The 26,422-nt window shown below is 42.4% G+C and overlaps 1 protein-coding gene across 9 annotated transcripts; it reads right to left on the minus strand.

Moving 5' to 3' along the window:
• Positions 1-1,983: 1,983 nt before the first annotated feature.
• On the minus strand, positions 1,984-25,928 carry PER3 (period circadian regulator 3). Of its 9 annotated transcripts, none has more exons than XM_074847921.1 (22): positions 25,872-25,928; positions 25,308-25,681; positions 23,967-24,118; positions 23,295-23,410; positions 22,211-22,412; positions 21,138-21,186; positions 19,257-19,399; positions 18,803-18,881; positions 17,969-18,075; positions 17,568-17,724; positions 16,509-16,614; positions 15,977-16,102; positions 15,101-15,227; positions 13,883-14,027; positions 13,124-13,251; positions 12,466-12,669; positions 11,581-11,832; positions 10,328-11,064; positions 9,055-9,232; positions 8,297-8,477; positions 7,517-7,667; positions 1,984-5,907 (listed from the first exon to the last, which is right to left on the minus strand). In XM_074847921.1, the coding sequence occupies exons 2-22, from the start codon at positions 25,586-25,588 to the stop codon at positions 5,806-5,808; spliced, it is 3,723 nt and encodes a 1,240-aa protein (XP_074704022.1). In that variant the 5' UTR covers positions 25,589-25,681; positions 25,872-25,928; the 3' UTR covers positions 1,984-5,805. The 9 variants fall into 9 exon arrangements, with proteins under 9 accessions (XP_074704022.1, XP_074704023.1, XP_074704025.1 ...); XM_074847922.1 differs by having other exon boundaries at positions 1,984-3,292; positions 5,790-5,907; positions 25,308-25,920; XM_074847924.1 differs by having other exon boundaries at positions 11,581-11,829; positions 25,308-25,920.
• Positions 25,929-26,422: the final 494 nt, after the last annotated feature.

Below are 26,422 nucleotides of genomic sequence, written 5' to 3' on the forward strand. Positions count from 1 at the left end.
GTCTGAAAATTACTCCTTTCCTGCCACCTCATCAGTCAATAACTTGTAAGAAAAGACTTCAAATTATCTAAATGAATAACCATCTAAGATTTGTTTCATACACAGGGAAAGGTGTAGAGCCTACAAAGACTGGGAAAAAAAAATAATCTGTTCAATCCCACTTCAAAAATTTCAAACATAAAGCAAAATAAATAAAACCAAAATGAATAATAGTCAAAAAAATGTTACAAGTATTAAAATATTTACTAGCCATCTACGTAAGAGAATAATCTACAGAAGAGAATAAAGGCATGAAGAGAGCTCAGGTGGTGAGGATGCAGTCAAGATGAGGTGATCGAGCTATAAACCCTCAAACTGTTTCAGCTTCCAATATTGCAAAAATACTTGCTAGTAGTTATTGCATCTAACGAAGCAATACTCAATTTACTGTGTTCAAGCCAGAGCAGAGCACAGCAGCAGGGGCTGGAGGGGAATTCAGCTAATTCTAAACTAGTGGAATTTCAGCAGAGCCTGAAACTTCCAGTCCTTCACAGTCCTTGCCTCTGGTAGGAAGCAGTTCAGACTGCATCTTTGGACAGGAGGGGTAGCTCTCGTAGAGGACCGTTCCAGACCCTGCTGCACACCCAGCTGCCTCCTTCCTGAAGGAACTGTTCATGGCAGACTCCAGATAAACAGTTCCAGTGCCCACGAGCAGGCAGAGCTCTCTGAGCAGGCAGAAAGGTGCAGCCGGCCACAAGAGCCCTGTCCGTGCCAGGCTGAGCCAAGCGGGAGCCAAGCGGGAGCCAAGCAGGCAGACCTGAGCTGCGCAGGAGCAGTACGTAATACATATCCTGAAAGGAAACGTAACTATGCAGCAAACCTACTACAGAGAAGCTACGGTCCCATCCCTTTTGAGATTGGGGTGAGTAAACATCACAGGTCCAACACTTCACTCTCACTGTCTGCCAAAAATACAGAAGTACATCCTTCAGCTCACCTTTGACATCCACGAGAGGTGAAAGCTACAGGTTTTTAACTGCGAGCAAGAACTACAGCTGACAGGAGGATGACTGCTACTGAGGAAGCCAGTAACGCAGCTGGACTGACATTGCCTAGACCTCCATATAAAAAACACAGCACCACCTGGAACTTTTTCATTTCAAACCTATTCACCTCTCCTCACAATTTTTGGACCAAAAATACCTAGATAATTTGGCTCACATTTGTAAATATGTTTAGAATGACCAAATTACCCTTTTAAAAATTAGTAAACCATCAGCAAAAATATATCCACCGTTACCTTCAGGATGCCTGTATTTCAAGGAACTGCATCACTTACCTTGCCAGAGCACCTTCAGTTACATACTTATCTAAGATTACTTCTTTCTTTTCCAGTTTTAGTAAGATGCTACATCTTTTGTTCTGTACCTTGAACTCCCTGCAGCAACTCTGCCTTTCTCCTGCAGGCTTCTTTAAGCACTGTTGACCACACTTCTCTCTAAAGTCCCTTAAAGCAGAGAAAGATGACTGAATTGTTTCCGCACTTAGTTAAGAACTTTATTGCTCCATGAGACATCCCTGTGAATTAAGCCTATGAACTGTTTCTTTGTACTTCCTCTAGAACACAACTTTTAGCATGGTGGGGCTAAAGTCCTCCCAGGTGTTTATTATTTACTTTTTCTAACAAAATCAGCATAGACAGAAGCTTTAAATCCTGCAGGCCAAACCCCAACAGCTTACACATCCAAATATAGTCCTTCACATCCAAAAGGTACATGCCCTTCCTTGTGAGATGCAATTAGAAAGGAAGTCACACCCCCTGCAGTGGGCAATGTAGAGCGAGGAAAAACCCACCACAAAACAGGATGAATGGCCACTACATGACCATTTTCACTGCGCCCACAACCTCAACACCTATGTACAATCAGAAAAATCTAATGAATATGTTAAAAGTCTATTTTCTAGAAATTACCAACCACAAAAGCAAACACACACTCGAAACAGTTCTTTGCAGCATATTTTTCAGTTTTATTTATAAAAACAGAAGCTCCTTTAAAGTATACAGTTAAAATCACAACTGTAAATTCAAGCACAGCTGAATATCATTTCAATATAATATCCTTATCAACTGATGTAAAAATTAATTCGGTTGTGATTTAAAAGTCGATTCAGCTGCAAGATAAACTTACCAATACATTACTCATTCAGCGAATATTTATCGCACACTGTAAAAACACACAAGGGTCCCTCCTGTTCATAGCAATGCCATGAAAATATCTGCACATTAACTCATTTTTAAAAACATAATTCTATATTTATGAATACAACAACAAAAATTGCCAGCGAAATCCACCAAGGGTTTCCAAACTGCTGACGCCCCCACAGGGGGTAGTAACTGCATCACTACTGTACTTGCTTGTTTTCCCTTTGATCACCAAAAAAGTGACCTTCCAAGCAGCTCTAAACTGTCTGCTACATTTTAATTATGCCAGGCAAAACAAAGTCACATAAACAAAACAGCACGTGCAAATCTGGCTGCAATATTTACTCCATTGGTCTTTCAGATCACAACTGGATCTCACTCCAACGACTCCAGCAAACTACAAAGACTGAAAATTAATGTACGCTGAAGTAAAAACTACCAGTTCCTGAAAACTTACAGAATCTAGGTCCTTCCCAAAAGGCTTGATAAGGCATTTGATTGCAAGATGTTGTGGTTCTAGTGGGGTAAAGCGTAGCTTGGGAAACTGTTTTTTGTCCTAAACTTGGTCTTACAGCCAAGGCTGTTTGCGTTTTTGGGCAAATAATTTAGCTTCACCGTCACACAGAGCACTGATCCACCTCTTCATTCCCCCATACCATAATTTTTTCCATAACCCAGGACTAGTGTAGCCCCACACAAGGACTCTTGCACCTAAGATTTAGCCAGGATTATAAACTTTGAATTCAAACTCCTAGGCACATGTACCTTCATTACATATGGTCAGAGGGTATGGTGTTCACAACACTACAAAAACTGTCTAGGATTTCTGTTGCCTTATGATCCCACTGGGCACAAATTCATAGTAGTAGGTGGTACAAGAAGGGTTAACATCTCCGAACAAGAAACACATTTACCTAGATCAAGTTTCTACGTCAGAATCTTGACCACTTGCAGCAAAGACAGCACAGGATACAGTGAGTGAAGATCCCCAACTTATACTCCTGGATCTGCTATGAACTGGGGGTATGCATCTGTGCAAGTCCTTTGTGTCTCTGCCTCTTTTTATACAACTGGGATAATGATAGTCACCTTTCTGACATGTTTCCAGACCTACGGATGAAAGGCATTATTCAAGCGTTAGGTACGTATTACCATTCTAAACTAAGTTTTAGAAAATGGATGACATGTATGTCTGCTAAAACATGGCAAACCACCTCATTTTCAAGCTCAGGAAATCACCAGTGGAAATAACGTACATCAAGAGAGTTGATTATCTAAACTTTCCTTCTGGCTTGCACTTTCAGACTATTTTGAAGGAGACAGCCGTCCTTACCTGGAGTATTCAAATTAATCTAGTTCTCTAAGTCTCAAAATACATTAAAGCAGTCATTTTAATTTAAGCACAGCTAACTAGAATGGATTCTACTGCATCAGCCTAATTTGACATTTAAGTTATTTAAGAAGCTTCCCAATTAAGAAAAGAACCTATACACAAAGCATCTTATTACATGTTTTAGAGCAAATATTTTAGGCAGTGTGGTTATAAAGCAGAGTACCATAATTGTAAGTGCTAGAAAAAGACTAGGAAAGGTATAAGATATTGCCCACATTTTCCTACTTGAGTACATAACTTGCTGTATGTAAACACCTATCAAAGTCTTTTATTTTAAGAAGTGTTTCAAGTTCGAACACAAAAAGTACTGAGGATGTGTGGACCTCTGCTGATTTGCAACACAAGAAAAAACTGAAAGACAAATAAAGAAATGCAGCTTAAGAATAAATAAAAGCAATAGGTATAAACAGAGGAGACAAGCATACTATATAAAAAAAAAAAAAAAGAACACTGCCTGAGTCAAATTAGCCCTGAAAACTTAAAATTCTGTAAAAATATCTTTCCTTGAAAAAAGCTGTAATGACAAAGATTGTCACTGAATTTATTTTAAAAAGTAACAAAAATCTTTAGATAAATACAGTTTTTCTTCAGTGATCTGCAGATCACAGTATTTTTAACTTAACAACTTGAAGCTTACTAGTTAATGAAACTGAAGAGTAAAAATCTTTCACTCAGCAGAAGAGTTACACAGAATAAAAGGGTGAATAATGTGTTACATTCTAAAACTCTGTTGAGAAGGCTAAGGTGATTAATAACACAAGGAAAAATCTGCTTCCATCCAGCTTTTGATAAACTAAAGGGAAAATCAGACAAAATCTGCTAGGTTTTAGTGAAGCGTGTCCTGTTTGAAGAGCACTTGGAGACATTCTGCTTTAAGCTAGGAGTATTAACACGAGAACAAGTCCTTTTACATACTGAAAGAGAAAGTAGTTACCACTTTCTGAACAACAAACTCACACTATGCACAAACTCACTTTTCATCCATGGATTTCAACATGACAGAGACTCCTTTATAAAGAAAGCGGTTAAAACTTATACAGGAAGTCAACAGTGATAAGAAATAATGAGTATGTGGTTTGATGTTCAAGTTCGGCTCCACAACATGTGACTTTTCAAGAAAGCAGAAGAAATGAAGCATAATGAAACAATCTTTTTGTTTTTGGCATCACCACAACAAAAACAACACACGGAAACGGCTTAAAATTTCCTATTTGCCATGTCTGGATTCAACTTTAACTACTCTAACACAACACCGAACAAAGACACAAACGCGCCCGCCAGAGCGCTAGCTACATCAGATAAAAGATTGCATGTAGCTACCTGAATTGATAACTAGGCTACAGTGCCTTGATAAAGAAGGTTTTTCAGGTCTTTTATTAAAAAGCAGATCCTGTATAAGGAAATAACTCCTGAATTGTTACATCTATGTTTTTGATTGCTATTTTTAATTTAATCTCCAGTGGATTAGCAAACCAGTTACCCTCAATTAATTTTAACCACCTGTCTCGAGAAACACAGCTGTAAAAGCAAAAGCTATAAACCAATTTGGTTCCAAAACACTTATGAAAAGCATCAGGAATAGCTTTGCTTCTTTTCACTTCAGTTTATTTTTTTGATGGGCACAAGCTGGTGAAAGGCATTTTGATGTAGAATAATTTGTCCAGTTTTCAGCTGCTCATTAAAAAGCCTTTTGGATTCTCAAACCAGCTACAGTGATTTCAGAGCCTCAGAGTATTAGGATCTTCAGTTTAGACCTTTAAATATTGAACAAACAAAAATGAAGAGCACTCTGTTGTAGCTTGGTTTCAATGTTGGCTTCAACCACCTTACTTGGAGAGTAAACACGCTCAGATCTGTTCGGTCCATCACTGTAGGTTCTTAACCATGGCATCTTTTCAGACTCTCCAAGTTCAAACAAACAAACAAACAAAACCCAAATCCAAAAAACCTTTGTATTTTGCTCATCATTGAGCAATCAAAAGTTAGAAACATAACCCATTCTGCGTCAAGTCTGTGAGGTCAGGAAGGGAAAGAGCCTCCCAGCGAAAAATTGTCTTCAAAGTCATGCCAGGAGTGGAGGGCTAATGGAGGAGGGTTTAATCTCACATGTGCAACTGCTCATGTTGGGAAGAGACAGACAGACAGATTCACCACTAGTATGTAGCAAAGCCAGAGAAAGAGAGAATGGGAATTACACCAAGAAGTTTTACTGACACATGTGCCGATGTCTTCAGCGTTGCAGGAACAGAGGCGATTTTCCCTTCTTTTCCATATTGTCATCAGCCATTGCAGCCTCACAACTTGCTTCCCTGATGTCACATGTAACACAGCCCTTTAAAAAGGAACAAGAACATAGTAATTTCTCTTTTTTATATTTCAGAGAGTCAAATCCCGATAGCATGATCTATTGCAATCTCTTGAAACCTCTCACCCATGGGCTGAAATTTCTCTAAAAGCAGAGATTATACAGATATCTTATTTTCAGAAGCAGGTACTTGCACTTCCAACTTATCTTGTCTCAGAAATGAATTCTCTGGTTAGTGGAACATACAGCTTTAGCTTTGAGATAAAAAGGCATGTGACTTCCTTGAATGTGAAGGCTTTATCTTTCAGCTTTATAAGCAAACTGCTCATTAAGGATTTGGGCTGCAGACTGAACAGCGACAATACCAACCAACAAAAAAGGCTGAAATGCCCAAGAGTATTGACAGACCACATATTTTCTTGTTCTTGAGAAGTAGTATGATATTAAAATAAAATATTAAAATAGAAATCCTGCCTTTCTTTCTACTGTCAGAAGCCTGGCTGCATTCGCAAAATGACAATCTCTATTGGAGACATGACCTACAGGTTAGGAGCAGTTTTAGCACCTCAGATAGTAAATATTTATGTTTGCATACCAATACATATCGTAACATTTGAGATGATGCAAACATTCAACAGAATTTTCTGCAAGACCACTGGGTGCCATTTTGCTATCCGAATCAAACACATTGTCCTAACCACAACAGGACACACAAGATTTTTATCAAGGTATTAGGAAAACAAAGACTAATTTTCTGGTCTTATTTCAGGGGCAACATAGATTTCTCAATTTTCCTGCTCTAAGAATAAGTCCCGCAGCTCAGAATGCCACATTCTGAAAATCCTAGCACACAGAGCACGCAGTGCTATAACAGACGTAAGATTTTTCTGCTGCACGAGTACGTGAATGCAGCCCACTCTGCCTTGAAATTTTCTGTACAGCTCGGCCTTGGAGCTCTAGATCTTTGTGGGACTAGTTCTGGCTTGCTCTTTTCCATAGCACCTGGGAGCACTTTGAACTTTGAACTCAGCATACTAACACATACTAACAGAAATCAGAAGTAGTTTATCAGAGTACCCAAGAGTTATACCAGATAAAATAGTCAGGCATGATACCAAAATTCTTAAGAAATGAATCCACCTACAAAAAACAAACTATCTTTGTTTTTTTCACTGTATGTCTGAACCTTCTCTGATTATGAGCATTTTTCAGCTTGCTGAACACACTTGCTCTAATCTTCACTAACATCCCAGTGTTACACGCTCTTCCATCATAGCAACAATCAACTTCATGAGAAATAGAGCAAAAGACCCACTACCAACAGAAAAAACATCACTAGGCATGGACCCTATGTGCAAGCATGACACTATTCCCATTCATCCAACAGTGTGACTGAAGGAACTTTGCTACAGGTGGCTCCTACAAAGAATTTGCATACGTTGCAAAAAAATACAACGGAAGGACCTGTATTTTGGCATTTGTCATCTGCTAGTGCACTTGAGCTCATTTCCTTCTTGTATCTACAAGCAGCAACCAGCAGTGCCCTCAGCACCGTAGGATGGTGCCGGTTAGACACGGCACGGCCCCGGCCAGCCAAGGGGTGAACAAGCTGCTGATGCCTTTCACAGCTCCTTACTTGGGTGCCGATTTGCAGTGGGACGGTCTGGGTCCGGATCCATGCGTGCACCTCTGCCAGCTCCTTCTTCTGCCCATCCGTAAACCAAGGCTGCTGCTTTCGCATGAGTGCCAGCTTCTCCAGATCCTCCTTTAAAACCTCCTCTTTAATTCTGCAGGTAACAAGACACCTGTGAACACAGCTGTACTGAATGAAGCCAGGCAGGTGCTGATTACAGCCACGCTGGAGAGCCTCGTCACCAGTATCTGCGGCTGAAGTCTAGACAGCACCAGCCACTGGAGAGTAATTACGCTCAGTTACACCTTATTTGCCTCGTAAGGCTGCTTTCAGTAGTGGTCTAACTGTCAGGGGTTTTGTTGTTGTTTTTGTTGAGGTTTTTTGGGTGTTCAGTGTAGGGTTTTTTGTTTTATTGTTTTGTGTTTGTTTTGTTTTAAATGTGGAATCTCACTACAAATTACATATTAGCTAATTACAAGCAACTTGCAAATAACACAGGAGTATTTTTACCCCTTTATGCATTCAAAGTACAGGACAATAACCAATCCCTTTAACACTTCAGCAAAAAGGTTACATGTTACCATATTTTAACTGATGGGGGAAATGGTGAGGAAAAAAAAAGACAAAAGGAAATAACCAGGGCCTAAAATGCACAAACAGTAAACTAATACACCTCCTTGGAGTTTCACTGGTACGTGCACTATTTCCACAGTCTCGTTTTTAATTCTACAGTTCTATGCACAATTCCAAACTACATGTCAGAAATTGTTGATGTTTTCCAACCTGTTTGGCATTTGGTAAGTCATTAGAACTTGCTCAGATGTGTGATCCATCATCACCCAGGCTGACTCATGTTTGGATTTATGAGCTGTCCCTTTTTCTTCTGCTTCCTGATTCTTCTCTTCTTTGGAAGCTTCAGAAGAATCATTACTGGCAAAATACTTGCTGCTTTTCCCACTATCTGCTGAGAATTACCATAAAAGAAAAAACGAATGCAGATGCCTGAGAAAATCCTAGTCGTTCAGCAAAAAGAGAACACCAGTGTATTCTTGCAAGCTAGTTCTGCAATACAAACACAGCTCTCCAAGGTGACTGCTCTAGCAAGTGACTACTCCCTATTGAGAATTCAAAGATAAAGTTCATTCTATTAAGTTACTCAAGAGCTCCAAAGCTCTGTTCACTCTTCTCACAATTATTTGGCTCAAATTCTTTGCTTCTGTTTCAAGAGGCCCTGCTCTAGGCAGATTTACCTTTACCCAAATAAGTTGCAAGCCAGTACCTAATGCGGAGAAAAGTGATAATGAGAAAAATAAAAGAGTAACTTACGGATTAAAGGAATAGCTTCTTAGATTCCCATTTCCAATTACAGTGACTGAAACAAACTTGGCTTCAAACACCAAAAGCTGGTGAGAAGTAAAGACTATACAGATCCTCTTCCTGGGATTTCCTATGCCCGTTAGGGTATCTTGTTATGAACTACCAACACGTTAGCAAGCCATCTAGCACCAAGCACCAAACCTCCAGGTCTTGAACTTCCCTACCTGTGCCGCAATCAGAAGTCTCACTGGAGCCAGAGCCTAAAGACCCAGATAAAGCTGATCCACTGCCTGGTGCTGCTGAGCCTGTACCTGACTGGGAGTCCTTGTACAGCGAGCGGTCGGCAAATTCACTAGAAGCACAATGGTTAGCACTGTTACCATTATCTTCTGGATCATTGTCCTGGAGACAAAAATCAAAACAAACACATCCATGGAAGTTACACTTACAATTGAAAAAGGAAGTTCATGCATTTACTGAATTTGTCACACATTGACTAAGTTCTCAATTCAACAGGTTTGGAGTTTCTAGCTCTGACGATGAATGGCGGTCTAGAACTCACGGTAACGCTCTTCATGGGTGACATCAACAAGCACCTGGACTCATTTACTAGTTTCTGCTGTAGATCCTTCCCCACTGTATCAAGATATCGCACCATTGCAGTAAGTTAATACTTTCTGCTGGCAAGAGAGGAGTCAGTTCCCTTCACGTCCTGTTAGATGCATGAAGTAGTCACACACGTCCAGCCATGGGCACTACAGGGACAACGAGCGACTCTTCCCTGATTCAGTGTGTGGAACTCACTGCCTCGGCCGCTCAGACACACCAACTCCCCTTCCAGGACCCTACCCTGCAGTTTCAGCTGATCCAGCCTTCCCAGCCCAATCTGGATTCAGGAGCCAACATTTTTTTCCTTGCCTGCAGAGCTCAGATTCCTGCCTCTGAGTTTACCACGGAAGTTGGGAGAGGCCTTTCTATGCCCATGTATGGAAACCGACCCACACGGATCCCTGTTCTTCATTCATTAGCTGCATCCCTGGGAGACAGAGGCAGTAATTAGAAGCATATCTTCCCTTTGTTCTGATTCTCCAGAGACTGTGGGACTGGGTGAAAAAGGATGTGAATTGTGCAGCACTAACCAAGTTCCACATGCATAAAAGCCCCAAACACAAAATTCTGGCCAACAATTTAATTGAAAAGGCTGCTGCCAAAATGCTGAACAAGAGTGGCTTGTGGCAGCCTAGACCCGATCTCACATTTCTGACATTTGCTGGGTGCCAACACTGTATGGTTACAAGTTCCCACGGGCGCATGCATAAACAGCTTTTTCCACCTCTTGTGCTATTTGTGCCCTGCAGTCTACATAGCACAGCCACCAGAAAAAGCAGCTAACAAACTCTGGTGACCCTGAAACACCCATCAGCATCACTGGTCTGGGTGACTGCACACCGTGAAAGTCAGAGTTCCTCCTCTACATTAAAAATTCATGTTACTTACATGTTCAGCTTCTGCACGTGCTTTAACATCAGTACTAATGGAAAGCTCCATTGGTTTTGGCAGCTCTTCCTGAAGCAAATTCAGCTGAAGTGGGGAGCTGCTCCGCGAGCTACTCGGCAGCAGGGCTGGGCCATGCTGGCCCTCTCGCTGGTCCACGGATGCGGCTGCAGAGGCTGGAAAGGGCTGACCCACAGTGTGCGGTGCTACTGGTGATGGAGCAGGGGCAGGGGCTGGAACTGGAGGTAGCGTCGTGCATGGGTACGAAGAGGGGGCATAAACATACTGGGGGCTAGGAAGAAAGACATACTGAGGCATCTGAGCATACATGGGGAAACTCTGAAAAAATACAGCCATAAACGTGCCTATGTTTGGGGGATAAAGTGCTGGGCAGGACTGTGCTTCACAGCACAGTTGCGACGATGACATGGACTCAGGTTTTAATGAGTGAAGGGCAAGCTCCTCTCCTACAGGAGAGGCTGGAAAACTTGATAGTGGATCCGAATGGACAGGAAATCCCACAGGGCGAAGGATGTTCATACTGGAGGAGCTCAGATAGGACACTTCTGAGGGAGAGAATGACTGTTTCTGCATTTTTCTCTTCTCGCATGGAAGACTATTTCTATTTTTACTAGAAGAGTGGCTATCTGAGGACTGTCTCTGAGGCTTCTGACGCTTGAATTTTCCACGTTTGCCTTTTTTACAGCTAGCTGGGCTCATCTGCTTTGAAGGGGAATCTCCTAAGGAGGAAGAAAAACACACAGTCACTGAAATGACAGACTGAGGGGAAAAAAAAAAAAGGAGAGAAAACAGAAAAACATCCAGATAATTGAGTGTGGCTTATTCGAAGAGCTGGCTTTTCTCTGGATAATTCTTTCATACACTACAGTGATGGATTTGCTGACATATCTAGAATATTCTCCTTCATGTCATCAATTTTCTTATCGATCATTTTGGCTTATCCCAGTCAGAGCTTTTACATTCCCTCAAAGGGAGGCAATAAACTACTTGGGATTTGCAGGGTTTATTGCAATAATTATCTGCTTTGTGAAAAGTCTGAGAGAGCAACATCCAAGACGGGACAGACCACTGTGTGGGCAATGCTGTTGTCAAGCCATGGCATTTCAAAGGGACTATTCTGTTTGTAGCCATAGTAAGATATTTGTTAAATCACACAAATGAGAACCTGAATCCACTGCTAGGTTGGTCTTTGCAGGTCATCTAATAAGTCTTTATTTCTCAAAGCTGCTGCCTACCTTGGCCACAGGAATGTCCATTGTTACTTCTGCTCCCCTGTTGAAGGTAAGTCCTAAACGGAGAGAGCAAGATCCTCTGGCGAAACTTGTCAACATAGTTCTGCTCCTCCTTTTGAGTGTGGGCTGACAACGTCTCTTTTGTTAGCCCAACTGGCTTTAAGTCCTCAGGCACCACAGTGAGACACTGAGTGTTCACAGGAGGCAGCTCAATTTGTTCACTTCCAGCGGTAGTATCCTCCATTGTAGTCACTTCTTTGAAGAGGGAAGAAAATACATCACTCACTCTTTGCTCTGGCCTTCTGGTGTCAACTCCCACAACACCCAGAGGGTCACACAGAAAACAACCTTGTCTGAGCTACTGAGCAGATACAGGCTGCAGAGGTGGGGGGAGAAAACACCCTTTACACTCAAATATAGTTACATTAACATCAACTGAGCAAATTACTTTTCATGGTCTGTAAAAGTTCAAATTCACTTTGAAGTTACAGAGGTGCTTCTTTCTTATTTTCTTAGTACAATAGCAGTTAAATACTTGTTTTTATGCTTCTTTCTGCATTAAAATGAAGTAACACTGGCCCATTAGTCATTTTTATTTTAATCCTCAATGGCCAAAAAAAGCACATTGTTGTGTTTGAGATATACATATGATGAAGTTAAAAGGGAAAGGAAACAGTGCATTCTCTTAAAACTAGGTTTCATTAAAATACTGTAAAAATTTCCAGGCTCAAGTTTTCTTCACAGTTCTTAATTATATTCCAGAGTTCATATTCATGAGAACGTATCTCAAATGGACAAAACGTTCTCATGGTGTAGTTCAGTCTGGAAACATTGTGTAAATTTAAAAATCAGTGAGTCAAGTCAGTGTTTTGCGCGTGAGAACGGTACCTGATTCAGGGTGTGGGACATGCACTATAGTGCTGCTGTAACTGCACTGGCTGGTGACAGACACCACGCTCGGAGCCTTGCTGGACAGGGCCAGCTCTGCCAGGGGAGCTCCCACCACGCCTGCAGTGGTCCGGGCTGGCAGCGTCTCTTCCCGATCAGCAGATACTGGAGTGTGGGAATTAACTGCTGAAACCACAGCGGTATCTATTGGTAAATGACAAAGTTTCTATGTGGGATTTCGTTCCAAGCACTATGCTCCCAATTCATCAAGCCTGACTGGTTCAGAAACAAGCAGTACCTATGCAGACTATTAAATAAGTCTTATATACAGATAAATGTAACATCCACATGCCAGTGTGATGTCAGCACTTACTAAATATAGCACAAAATGAGTGAGCAAGAGAAGGTTCATTTAACAACAACAAACAATAGTTCTTTGGATGCATTCTACATTCAGAGACTTAATACTGTACCTTATGCTTAACTGTGAGATCTAGGCAATGTAAGAAAATATTTACCACATAACCAAACTATCTGTGCTGTTAGAGTGACAGCAATTTAAGAAGTTAACATAAGCCCTGGAACATAGCACAGTGGCATATGAAGAATAAATCAGTTGCTGCGATTCGACTACGACTGTCAGTGAACATTGTGTTACCTTCCAACGCCTCAACTTCCTGCTGACTTTGCTGGACTTGCTTGTCATCTTCTGAAGATGACGATGATGTATTTGCAGAAGATTTACATTTCCTTTTCAATGCTGGAATACTGCAGCTCTCTAAATATCTGAAATAAAAGCATATCACAGGAAGCTCTCCCTACGTTGTGTTTTTTCTCCACTTGGAGAGACAAACACTTCAATGATCCAAACTGGAGATCCAGGAGTTGTTAACTAGTATTTTAAATTCACTGCAGGAAGCTCTGGACACATATCTGCTTTCCAAGGAGTATTTTAAATAAAATCTATCAATTACTCTTTAAAAAAAAGGAAAAAAGAAAAAAAAAAGAAAAAAGATTATGTTATCCACTGGTTAAAAAATACCAACGTTTTATAAATTTTATCAACTTTCTGTTTTATACAGATGTTCTTGAAGTGTATATTGAGAAGACATTGACATATTACGCCCATGGAAATTCTCTTAAACCCCTATCGCACCAATGGTGGAACTAGCAGTAGACAAACGTCAATAGTTGCAAACAGAATCTTGGGCCCTAAATTCTTCATTATTGTGTAATTCAGATTAGCTGAGCGTTGGGATGAATTGCCCAGAGAGGCAGAAAACTTTACAAACAATCCCAAATTTATCTCACAACTCAAAACCCAGACAGTTTAGACAAATGCAAACTGCTTGGATATTTGCATTCCACCAATTAATCTTAAACTTGTACCACTAAAAATCACTTCATAGTTTATTACCTGATGATACTATCAACACAATTGATCTGCTGATAGGAAGGAACATGCGGAGTCTTCTTTGAATCATCATAAAATGCATTGCTTGGTTCTTCTGTGCTGTTGCTTCTCAATGTCTGAAGAAAACAGGAAGCAGTGGGCCTCTTCCCTAGAAAAGAAGAAATCCTCAAAGACTTCACTCAAAGGTATCTAACCATTACCCCCACCAAGACACACATATATGCGCTGGGATACATATATATTATACAGGGATATATGGCCTATGACAGCACAGCTCCCATTACTAAGTTATTCTGCATTTTCATCCCAATTCACATGCTCTGAGGCAGGGCAGGGAGAAGGGAAAAGAATGCCTAAAAAGAAAAAAAAACCCACACAACACCTTAAACATTGACTCAGAACAACTAGTAAACACAATGAAAACAGCATAGAAAAAAAATATTGTATTTAAATTGTAAACAAAGCTGCAATTAACACTACTCTCCTCTCAACTTACAGATCACAGAAGCCAACCTGTTATTTAACAGCCATTTACAAGTTTTTATAGCATAGATACACTGGTCAGAGCAGCATCAACATTCACAGTGTGGTCCTCTCATCAACAAGACTAGGAGTTAATTATAACTTTCGTAGAGAGTATCACAGTGCAAAATGTTTTAATACAGATTCCTATGATATTTGAGGAAGCATCCAGTTTTCTCTATCTATTTGTGCTGGGTACTAACTGCAAATAATGTGCGTTAGCATAATATTAAGTTATACTATCAATAACTAAACCACTACTTTAGTGGGAAGTGGGGCAGCGTTTTCCAACCTGCAGATTGTTTCTGAGTCTACATAAAGTAGCTAAGGGAAGCTTCCATAGTACTTATACTTGCTACAAGCAAGTCTGCTCTCACTAGAAAATGTTAAAATAAAAACTCTATTAACCTACAAAGAGACAGATAAGTTTCTCCATATTTCAAGGAACAGTTAAAAAGTTATCGTATCTGCTGAGGGCTTTTTAGGGGTGGGCCTTAGTTTTTTTGGTTTGGTTGGGTTTTGATTGGTTTTTGGTTGATTTTTTTTTTTTAACAAAACAAAACAAAGCACTTCCCACATTTAAGCCACGCTAAAGTGCTACCTTAAGCTCTTCAGCGTCAGAACACCAGCTGCCAGCCTCATGGCTGTGGATCTACAGGAGCTCGCATTACCTTAACGATCATAATCACGCTAACTTACCTCCCAGAATTTCTGAGCCCACAGCTTGTTCATGCCCATTCTGTGGCTTGCTCCTTGATGCAATATACAGCTGCTGTCCCAGATTCTTTATTCGGTTGACATCCGCACAAACTTGTTGCAATGTCATCTTGAGATACGTGAAAATGTGAAGTCAGAATAAAATTAATGAAAAGAGGCCATAGGAGACCGTTAAGATGGGCTTGGGTTCTTGTATTCTCCAAACTGAAAGGGAGTAGACTGTCAGCCTAAGCCTGGTATCTATCGGTATTTGTAAGTTTAATGAATCTAATTATCATAGTTAATTTAATTAAATTAACCATGATAACGCTCAAACAGCCTCAGCATTGGAATGTTTTAATACTGATGCAAGCCTTGAGAGTGGGAATAAGCTGATGACTTACCCAGGAGCCTCACAAGCAAATTAGGTAAGTGCAACGCTTGTTTTAGGACAGCACTGTTCCCACTCTTCTATAGCAGTCTACGCTGCACCTCTAGTGCCCTTTTTAAAGCAAAACAGAAAATCCCAAGCAAAGAGAAATCCCTCCACATGCATTAATCCTCCTTCTGGTTGCACAGTTCTTCCACTTTTTTCTCTCTGAGTCCACTGGTTCTTTGAGAAGGCTGATCTTAAGCAAGTATTCAATTTACTTTAGTGAACCACTGTAGTAGTTACATGCTCATTTTAGTCAGCAAAATTAAGAGCAAAACCCAAAAGCCAGCATTCTATATTTGACCAATTTAAGTAAATCTAGCTTGGATGTAACTGTACCTTCCCACTTCAGTAAAATCCATGATGAGTAGTGCATATGTACACAGTAAAAGTTTTCATTTTTAAAACCACATTTTTACTGCAGACAGTCCCATTTACAGACTTACTGGTTCCTGTACTTCCTCTGCACAATTCCCATTGGAGTCACTTGAAGATGCTATGCTGATATAGTGCTCGTAAGAGCCATTGCTTCCAAGGCTTCCATAACCACTGGAAACATTGCTGTGAACTGGCTGTATGAGGGGGAAAAAAAAAGAGTAATTAAAAAAAAAATCATCCTCTTAGAGAATAAAAAGAAGGGAACAACATTCTTTGCAACATAGAAATTCAAGTAAATGAAGAAAATAAAGTGAAAAGTCAGTATTGCTCTGGGCTCTACCACTTGCTTAAAGGTGTTTCAGGATGCAGATTTATCTTTCAACATAAAGACTTGGCAAATATGTCAAAATATTTTTTTCTAATCAGGTGAGCTACCCAGAGCCATCTTATTAATGCTGTCACACAAGCCTGTCTCCATTTAGAACTTTAAGACCTTTTAAAAGGTCATGCCCAAAGTAGTCTTCTAAACAGACCCGAGTTTCTTTAGCCTCTCATTCAAGAAGGCCAGCCAGTGTTTTGAAATTCTTCCATCTTCTTTACCTGCAGAAGCAGCTTGTAAATTTGTCCTTGCAATTCTCTTATCTCTTTCTCAACACTGTTCGTTTCTTTACTTCTTGCAGCAAAGACATCTTCATTCAGAGGGCTTCTGGAGAGAGCCAACAGAATTTCACTATTAATTTTAATTTGATGAAGAAAAGGAAGCTATAAACAGAGTTCGAACAGATTCTTTTTATTAGCATTATTTTATTTTGACTGCTTCACTGAATCAACACAAAAGGATGCCCTGTTCCACTAGCAGCTCTGCTAGGGTAGCGGGCGGTGCCACGGGAGCAGTGCTGCGTGAAGCCCCAGGGAAGTCAGTACACCAGCAGTGACATGAGTTAAGGCTGACAAGCATCTACACGCCTGCCTCCTTCAGGGAGAAGACAAAGTCACACCCCCTAAAACCGTGAATAAAAGATCACTTTGAAAAGTCAAAAGGCCGTCCCAAAAAGTCATTTCCTAGAAAAGAAACCAGGTAAGAGGAAGGCAGACAGTCATATTTCCAGATCTCTTGGAAACTAAGGAGAAACATCTGAAAAACTAACTTACACATTCGGTACTAACTGCATTTTTAAAAGAGGTTACCTTGGTTAAATACTTAGATTCTGTATCAAGTGAGTGATCCAGAAGAAAACAAGCCAGAAGGTGATTTTGGCTACATGTCTGTCAATCAATGGGTTTTTTTTGAAAGCCAGTCATGAATCAACATCAACTAATTATTTGTTAAAGTGATCTACTTTTTACATTGCTTTTTAGCTTTTACTTAGCTTGTCTAAAACTGGTATTTTGATTTAGATATGTCCACTGTCACCGTACTTGGACATCAACCATGTGCAAAAACATATGCTAAAAAAAGTTGGCTTTGCCTTTTACTTCAAAGAAATTTACTTATTTTCATACTTAGTAAACAAAACTAATACTGTCCTGAAGGAATGGGCTGCAAGACAGATGCTAGGTAGTTGTCACAAACTACAGGAGCAATATTACATCTCTAGTTCAGAACTGAGAGTATTCAGTGAAAAGCTCTTCAACGGATCAATTCTACAACTGACTTACGTCCGGACTTTGTGTCGGCCAATGATGAACACTACCTTCCTGCTCCAAGGATTCACAAAACTGGACCAGCTGGTATCCAGTATGACATAATCCCCATTTTGAGTACAAAATCTAATAGGTAAATGTTCAAAAGGGGGTTGTCCAGCAAATTTCAGGACTGGAAAAAAAAAAAAAAAAGAAAAAAAATCAAGAAACAAGGTTTGGTTTACATTATGACACAGCAGTGCAAGCACAAACACTAACAACTGGGGTCTTCTGGGTTTTAATTTGCTCTGATCTCAGACTGGTTGCTTTAATTAATTATTTTTTGTCTAGACTGTAGATCAGTCACATGTCAAGCAATATGATAATGAAAGAATGTTAAAACCAGCAGCAATTCCTCTTAAAGCAACCGTTCTTACTTTTCCGGTGAACAGCAATCATCAAAGGACGATCTTCTGGGTGCAAATACATCAGCATGGATGTTCCAATTAAATCTTGAGGTAAGTAACCCAGCAAAGGCACTGCTCTGAAACCCAAACACATTATCACTGATTATAATATAGTTTTGAGTATTTACATGCTTAACCCTTCGCCTGTCAGTGAAGTCCCCACGCACAATCTACAATGGCACGAACTAAGGCTACAGAACATTTTCCAGCCCATCTAATAATACTCCAGTGCAATGCAGACACGTAAATACCAATGACAAGCATTTCTGTGCCTGGAGATCTAACAGATCTTCACATTTGCAGGCAGTTTTGTGCTTGTCTATATGCAAAGGGAAAAAAACAAGGGATCTTGAAGAAACAGGTCACAGGCAAAATGTCAGTAAGAAATCTGACATGGATGCTGCAGAGCGTGTTGTAAAACAGTCTTGTGGCTTTGCAGGAGACAGCTTTAGTCTGGCCAAAATTATTTGAGCCAGCTCAGTGCCACTGTATCTCCACACCATGATCCTCAGCTTTGCACTAGGTGGGATTTCCTCTGTCTGTGTTACCACAGGTGCCCATTGCCCTGGATAACGAAAACCGACTGCAGTTCCGTTCAATTCACGTGATAAGTCAACAAAGGAGATTATGTCCGTGGAGTTCTCGATGTTTTTCCGTGAGCAGACTAACACAAAACTACTTTGTTTAATTAACTATTGCCAACTGCACAGTTCAACTACTTTACTGGGGTCTCCATCTCCATCACCAAAAGATTTTTTGCTACCTTTCCATACACACCTTGCAGGTCTTAGATTCAAATCTCACCTGTCATCTATGTCAAGAAAAACACATCCAGGGGTGTGAGTGGTGGTGAAGATTCTTTTATCCATAGGAATTCGAGGAGCTAATAGAAAAAGAAATATTTACTGAAACCAAATATGCACTAAGACAGAAAAGCAAACTGCTACTTCTGCTCATGACGGAGAGTTATTGGCTCCTGAACTTTTTAATTGTTCACTGCTTTCTGACCAGCAACTCATAGAAACACTACAAATTTTTAGGTGCTACAGAGTTCTCTCAAAAATAAGAATAGTGAGGTCAAATGCTTCATGGCCTTGCAAAGAAGCACAGATGCTATGGATTCGCATGCACGCACACACACAGACTGGAAGTTACAGGGGTGAGGCTACCCAAGCACAAGTTCCAAACAAAGGAAGCAGACTTTCAGATACTGCATTTTCCTATTGGCTTGTTTTTTCACTGAAATCTCCTGACTTGCCTTCATATCCAGAGTGAATTTTCTCAGCCAAAGCTAAGCAGCAGCATTCTGCATCCACATGGACAGAAGTACACACATGGACCAAGTACGGGGTGATTCGGAAGGGATAACAACGCGTTTCTTGTTCTTGATCTTTACCACCCCTGAGGAGAAGTAAAAGCAATTAACGCACTGGTTTTGAGACTCAGATACTTTATGCCACGGCCGAGAGCCCTGCACAGAGAGGTTATGCTGAGTGCACAGACCCAGATAATCGCAATCTCACACAGTCCTACGCACACTCCCTTGCGATCCAAGGCCAACACTTTCAGCAATATTGATCTGGCTCCCCTTAAAACCAAGTAAGTGTTTTGCCTGCAATACTTGCATTCGGAGGCTGTTCTAGAAATGCCATTACTCTAATGGTTAAAGACCACCTTCTAATTCTCAGTCCAAACGTATTCACGAGAACCACTCATCCGGTCTTACGCTCTCCTTCAAGTTCAACAGTTCTTTTTCTGTTTATTGTCTATTCTGTACCACTTATAGGAAAAAAATTAAAACTGTCTCTCTCAAGTTTTGTTTCACTGACCTACGTAAATGAGACTCCTGCAGCCTCGGTTCACAAACAGTTGTTGTGCTTTGATTGTCCTCCTCCCATGAGAATTTGTCTTCCTAGAACATGCGTGAGCAGTGGCAGCGCACAACATTCTAGATGAGATCTTAACCGGGGCCTTGTTAACAACTGCATTAGCCACTGCCCGTGTCTATTGCAAATGCTTTTTCACCTCTTAGAACTGCAGTATCTTACCCAGCTCTGACAGAAAGAACTGAGATAAGTTTTTGGATGTTATCACTTACACTGAAAGTTACTTTCTTATTTCACACTTACTTTTGTAAAATGTTTCTAGAGAGAAGTTAGTGTCATAAAAACTGCTACTGACAACTCCCCCTTTTGGAAAAAAAAGGATATAAATGGAAACTGGATATAGAAGTTTAACCCACAAAACCCCATTTTCATACTTAAGCCTAGTTTGTGCCTGTGAAAAAAATATTTTTATGCATGAAGCCCACATAAACAAAAGGATCTGATATATAAAGGAAGGAGAAATGTTGTATGAAAATAGGAAGAAAAACTATTGCAAAATGTTTATGTATCCTACAAAGAGTTCCCCCAACTTAAAATTGGTATCTGGCCTGCTATATTTATTCCAAGGGCCCTTACACAATTCAAGAGACAAAGGTGACTTTAGAGCTTGGGCTTTTGAAATGCCAATGAATGAATCAATGATTGATTGAAAGATGGAACAAGTATTATATCTGCTCAGAACCAAACGAACGGTTCTTACTGAAATCAAGAGACCATCCGAGTCTGGAACAGAACTGCACTGAAGATTACAGGCCAATCTCAACTTTTTTTTCTTCTTTCAGCACTCGGATTAGCCATGCATAAAGCAGCAAACTGCCTCCACAGTGACAGCAGGTGGAATCTCATGATTCAGGTCTCACACTGGGACTCGGGTGACTGAGTTTCTGTTACTGCCTCTGTCACAGACTCGAGCAATCTTAAGCAAAACACCCCTTGTCTCCATGCTTGAACTATAAAAGGGGGAGCAGCAGTTTTTCACGAGATCATTCTTCTCCTGCGCAGCAGTACTGAAGGAAACCGATAGGTCCAAAAGAAACGTGTTTACCTTCTATCCCCAGGCAAGTTTAAGCATCACTATGGGAAAGATATTAAAAATGTCCTGCTAGATGCCAACATTGAACACAATAAGCCAATACTGTAATGGAGTTCCACAAACTCACACTGGTCAGTTGTAACAACAGAACACGGTTCCCGCCCAGTACTGAACCCTCTGCCCAGCCTTCACAGACATAAAACTGTAATAATGTACTTGCCTGATCCTGCAGAAAAAGGATTTCACCTGGGCATATTCATACAGAGAAGCTAATAAGAAGAACACACATCAAAAGTATCAGTTAATACCCTTAAAAAGGTCACACCTATCAGAACTATTTTAAACTCTGCATTCTCCAGACCTTCTGAGCAAGACCGAAAGCAAGAACCTGCTCTTTATTAGCTACTGAATTAGCTGTTCAACAGTCTGCTCCCACCTCAAATGCTACCTCTCTTCTCCAGCCCACTCACTCTTGGAGAAATGGCTGACCTGGAACTAAATTCAGAGGAAACATGTATGATCTTAAAAACCCTCCTTTCCTCAGTGCATCACTATGGAAAGGAAAGGTGAAAATTCCTGGCTTCATGAGCAATGTGCCAAAAACTATACACAGCCAAGAGTTACTTGGGAGGGAGAGGAAAACTCAGTAACAGTTCACAGCAAGAGAGTAACAACCGCACAGGGGTGTCACTGCTCAGCTGGGTAGGCACATGATTGGATTCCAAGCTGTAGAATCCCTGGCACCTTAGCAGCCTCCAATGTCTCACAGCCTTTGGTAGTGAGGATTTTGGACTTCCCAGCTCTGATGCCAGAACAGCCTCACAGCCAGGTGGGCAAAACACAGGGTCTTGACAGGTGAGCTACATTTGAATTGCTCACAAATAACATAGAACTCAAAAGTCACCATCTAGGCACATCCAGTACTAAATAGCAAGTCAGCTTAAAACACAGGTTCAGTGAGCAACGTTCACAGCAGGCTGCAAGCAGACCATAAAGACAAAGCACCTAAGCAATCACAAGATGTAGATTAAACAACTTTTAACTCACAGTTAGACCTTTATTTTATTTTAAAAAGCAGCAGTATTTGGAATGAGTAAGAGGGTACACACAACAACAAGGTATCTGCTTTTTTCTCACCCTACACTAGCTGCACTTGAGTTTTCAAAGTGGAAGGGGAACAAGTGCTGATGATGTATATCCCCAGCACAAGCATTTACAAAGAATAACTCTTCTAACCCCGTCTGCAAAGACAGAAAGACATATAAAGCATTTTGGAGCACTGCCAAGTCCCACCTGTTTGACTTTCCACGTTCCAGAGCGGCAGGTGGGACTGGTCCGTGTGTGTGTAGAACACACTCACATCCTGAGGGACAAGCAGCTCTACAAATCGGGAGGAGTCCAACACTTTCTTCTTACAGTTTAGAATGGATGCTGCCTGCTCAGAAATATGCACTATGTGTCCCGAAAGCAGGGAAAACACAGCCACAAACGTGTCCTGGAAAACAAACACTGTTAAAGGCAATCCTCCCCCCAACACAGGCAGCAATACTGTAAGGATAAAAAAATCAAAACAAAACCAACCCCAAAACCAACCAACCCCAAACCACCACACACCGCTACCTAAGACAGAAGTTCAAAAACATGTTCTTAAGTTACCATCCAATGACGTTGTGCGTGAGCTGCTACAATCTCCAATGCTACAGTAGCTTACTCATGATTTACAAATGCTAATAAAACCGCAATATCAAAACTGAAACAGATCACAGTGATGCTTGCCATTGTTCAGAATGACTGGTTATCATTTCACACACTTCTCCCCACATTTCAGAGTATTCACCACAACTCCACATGCAAAAATATTCTGAGAACTTTTTCAAGTAGAAAGCATTTGCGATATTTGTGATGTGGCATCTAACAATACTGAATCTCAAGAAACACTCTTTTCTTTGAAGCAGAGCCAGAAAGTATGACACATACTGCAAATCAAGAAAAAAATAAATCCAGGAGTACAAATAGAAACAAAGTCCCTCACAACTATGGACTTGATCAGCTTTGAAAACATTCTGCTAGGTCTGTTTCAAGAGATTACGATGTGGTAAATGAATTCTCAAATAAGATTCTCAAATTGATATTTGTTGCTTCTGGGAAAAAAAAAAAAAGAAAAAAGGTATTTCTTCACTTACTGATGTTGGGTACTCTGAGTCAGCACAGATTAGAAGCAGTCTTGATCTACCTTTGAAAACACAAAGGCCTGACTGGCTAAAACTTGAAAGCTTTTCAATTTTACTCATTCTATTTCCACAAAATGATCTAAGGAGACTAAATAGGGAGTGAAATGGTAAGTGATGAACTCCTTGAGTGTGCCTGAATTCCTTACAGTGTTTTTTGGAGTGTGTTCAGATGCAACTGCCACCAACTCTTCTATGCTGTATGTCATCACATCTGGCTGAAACACTCTTCGGTCATTCAGAGCCTGGAAAAAGTCATTGTTTGCTAATTGAAAAAAGAGGAGAAGCAAAACAAACACAAGGAAGTCAGTAAGGAGACTATTTTGAAAGTATTTCTTACAGCCCTTGTACTTTTGTCATCTTTTTGGTGAAGTCCAAGATGAGATGAGGAAGGTCTGTGTAGTGACAAAGGAAAAAGGAATAATGATTATACTATTGGAATGACTGCTCTACGTTACAGAAAACAAGCATGAGGAAGTAGAAAGGAGAGAACTTGATGGCAAAAGAACAACTTTAGCTACTCAGTTCTGCTGGAAAACGCAGACTAGCCAATAACTTTTCCAAGTGGGATAAGAATGCTGTTTTTTCAATATACACAGGAAGTTATTAGTAGGCACCTATTAGCCACAGGACTCTGAAGAAAAGAGAAGCAGCAGGTGGGCATTTCAGTAGAAAAGATAACATGAATATTTAAATAAAGAAAACCCCCAGTGCTTCAGAAAGTCAACTGTCTGCAGAGTAACTGGAATGATTTCATTTGTGTCTCTTCAAACCAAGGGGCTGTAACAGCTTCTACACTTCCAGATTTTTTCCACACATACCTTGGACCTGTTGGACACACTGCAATGCATAGTTGAGAGCACTGATGGTGCTGGGCTTGCTGGAACTCTTTTTCTCTTCAGGCAAACACCTTTTCATTTCTTGGATCATCCTCATCAGATCTCTGTGAGACTGGCTCCCGTTCAGCTGCTCACTGTAAAACAGAGGCGAAACTTTACCGCAGACTTCTGGTACGGGATCTTCTTTTCTGTCAATTAATTAAAACCATTCACTAAATTAACATTTTATGGGCTTGGCTGCAGAGTCACAGAATATCTGGAAATGTCCTAATGCTCATTCACTGTATTTCCTGCTGTATCTCTCTCACTTCTTTGCTGCTTAATCTTTTCTCCTCTACCTTCCTCCTTTCCAACTCCAACACATCACGGATGGCAAAGTCACATCATAACCAATCTGCCTGCTAAGATGCTTAGCAACTAAAAATAAACTGATGTTTACTCTGGATCTTCTAAATCTTTCCAGTATTAAAATCATGAATAGATGCTGATTCTTTATGTATATAAGTCTTTCTAGCCTTGAAGTCTGCATCTGATTATAAGCACTTCAGGGAAACGTGAGGTCCTCAAAATACACCCGATGCAAAGATTTCATTCCTCACGTGATTCCTGAGTCTTCATTAGACTTTTAACAGAGTCGATGGCCTAAGCAAAATCAACAAAACTAAGCAGAATTAACAAGCAAAATCCCCGTCTTCTTACTTTTGCTTATTGCACTGACTGAAAAATAAGCAGTCAGTATCCTCAAAACGCAGACTGACTCTAATCCTACAGGTGAGATATGAACGCTGTTATTTTAGATAACTTTTGTCCATCTGGCACTTTTATTAGCATCATACTCTTTCTATATAAATCACGAAGTAAGTTCAAGTATTGCATGTTAACTTTACGTGTCAGTTCAACACTGCACAAATTATAGCTCTCAAATGGCTTTAATTAAAATAAATTTGCACCTCATTGAATTTCTGAACTTTCAGGAAAAATATTATTTAAGTAATTTCTGCTTTACAACTGCTAAATGCAGACTTTAGCTTAAGTCTGTAGAGAAGCCCCAGAAGAGTCAATGACGTGTCTGGATCAGCCCGTGTGAGCTTCAGGGAATCGGCTCAGGAGGGACCGCGCCGCGGCAGCCTGACGCGGGTGCGGGAGCGCTCTGGACGTGACGGGCCGCGGCTCCGGGAAGCCTCCCCGGCGCGCTGAAGCGATCGAGCCCCGGGATGAACCCGAGTCCACGGGTGCCCCTCGGGCCTGACCCGCGCTCTGCTCGAGTTAAGCACATCGACCCACGCCACGGGACGGGCGGCGCGAGGCGCTGTTCGGAGTTACCTGTCAGCTCCGCTTTGCCTCACGAAACTTCCAGCCGAGCAGCCTCTGGACTCCCGGCTGCAGAAGCCACTTCTGGGGGAGTTCGGCCCGTCGAACCGTTTCCCGCTGGAGCGGGTTCCCGTCCACATCGTGCAGCGGGAGCCCGCAGCCCCCCGACGCTCCCCCTCCTGCCTCCCCGGGTCTGCAGGGCCGAACGCCGCCGCCTCTCGCTCGGCCCCGGCCGCCGGCGACCAGCCCGCGCCCTGCTCCGCGCTGCCGCCTCGGCCTTCGCCCACGTCCATCGCCGCTCCGCAGAGGGCCACAGCGCGGAGGCATCGGCCACCGCGGCGCGCCCGGACCCTCGACCTCCGGCGCGGGAGCCGGGCCTCGCCGGTCTGCGGGGAAAGCAAACGCCGCCTCAAGGGGCCGCGGGGGAACCCAGCCGCCCCCGGGACCGGTTCGCCCTCTCCCGCGCCGCCCGCCGGCACGCGCCCCTCTCCTCAGGGCCAGGCAGTGCCGGGCAGAGACCCCGGCGGCTCCCGGGCGGCCGCCGCCCCCCGCCTCTCCCGGCGACCCCGGCCCTACCTGCGGCGGCCCGGGAGGGACGCGCCAACCCCGGTCGCCGTGAGGCGCCGCGCCCCCGCCCCGGCGCCGCGCGGTTACGTAACAGCCGCACGCGGCGGCCCCGCTCCCACACACCGCGGCCACGTGCGCGCTCCGCGCCCGCCCCGCGCGCAGGAGGAGGAGCCGGGGGCGGGGTCGGAGCCGCTTTATTGGAGGGAACGGCGCGCGAAGAGGGGGGGGGCCAGCGGGGGCGGAGGCGGGGCCAGGGGGCGGGGGGGCGCCACCCCGCCCCTCACGCGCCGCCGCACGCGGCCCCCGTGCGCTCACCGGCCCCGCCGCCACGTGCGGCCCCGCCTCCGCTCGGGGATCGCCGGGGGCGGGGCCTTTGTCCTCCCGCCCGGCGGGGGCGGGCAGAGAGATCCCAGCCCGGCCCCGGGGAGCGGCGGAGGCGGGAGGGTCCGTCCCCGGAACCACCGGCAGAGTCCGCGACCCGCGACGGCACCAACCAACTGGAAACGCCAGAGCCGGATCCTCCGCAGCCGCTCCGCACCCCCCACCCAGGCACTGTGCAG

This window comes from Strix aluco, chromosome 22 (genome assembly GCF_031877795.1).
Source record: "Strix aluco isolate bStrAlu1 chromosome 22, bStrAlu1.hap1, whole genome shotgun sequence".
Classification (NCBI taxonomy): Eukaryota; Metazoa; Chordata; class Aves; order Strigiformes; family Strigidae; genus Strix; species Strix aluco.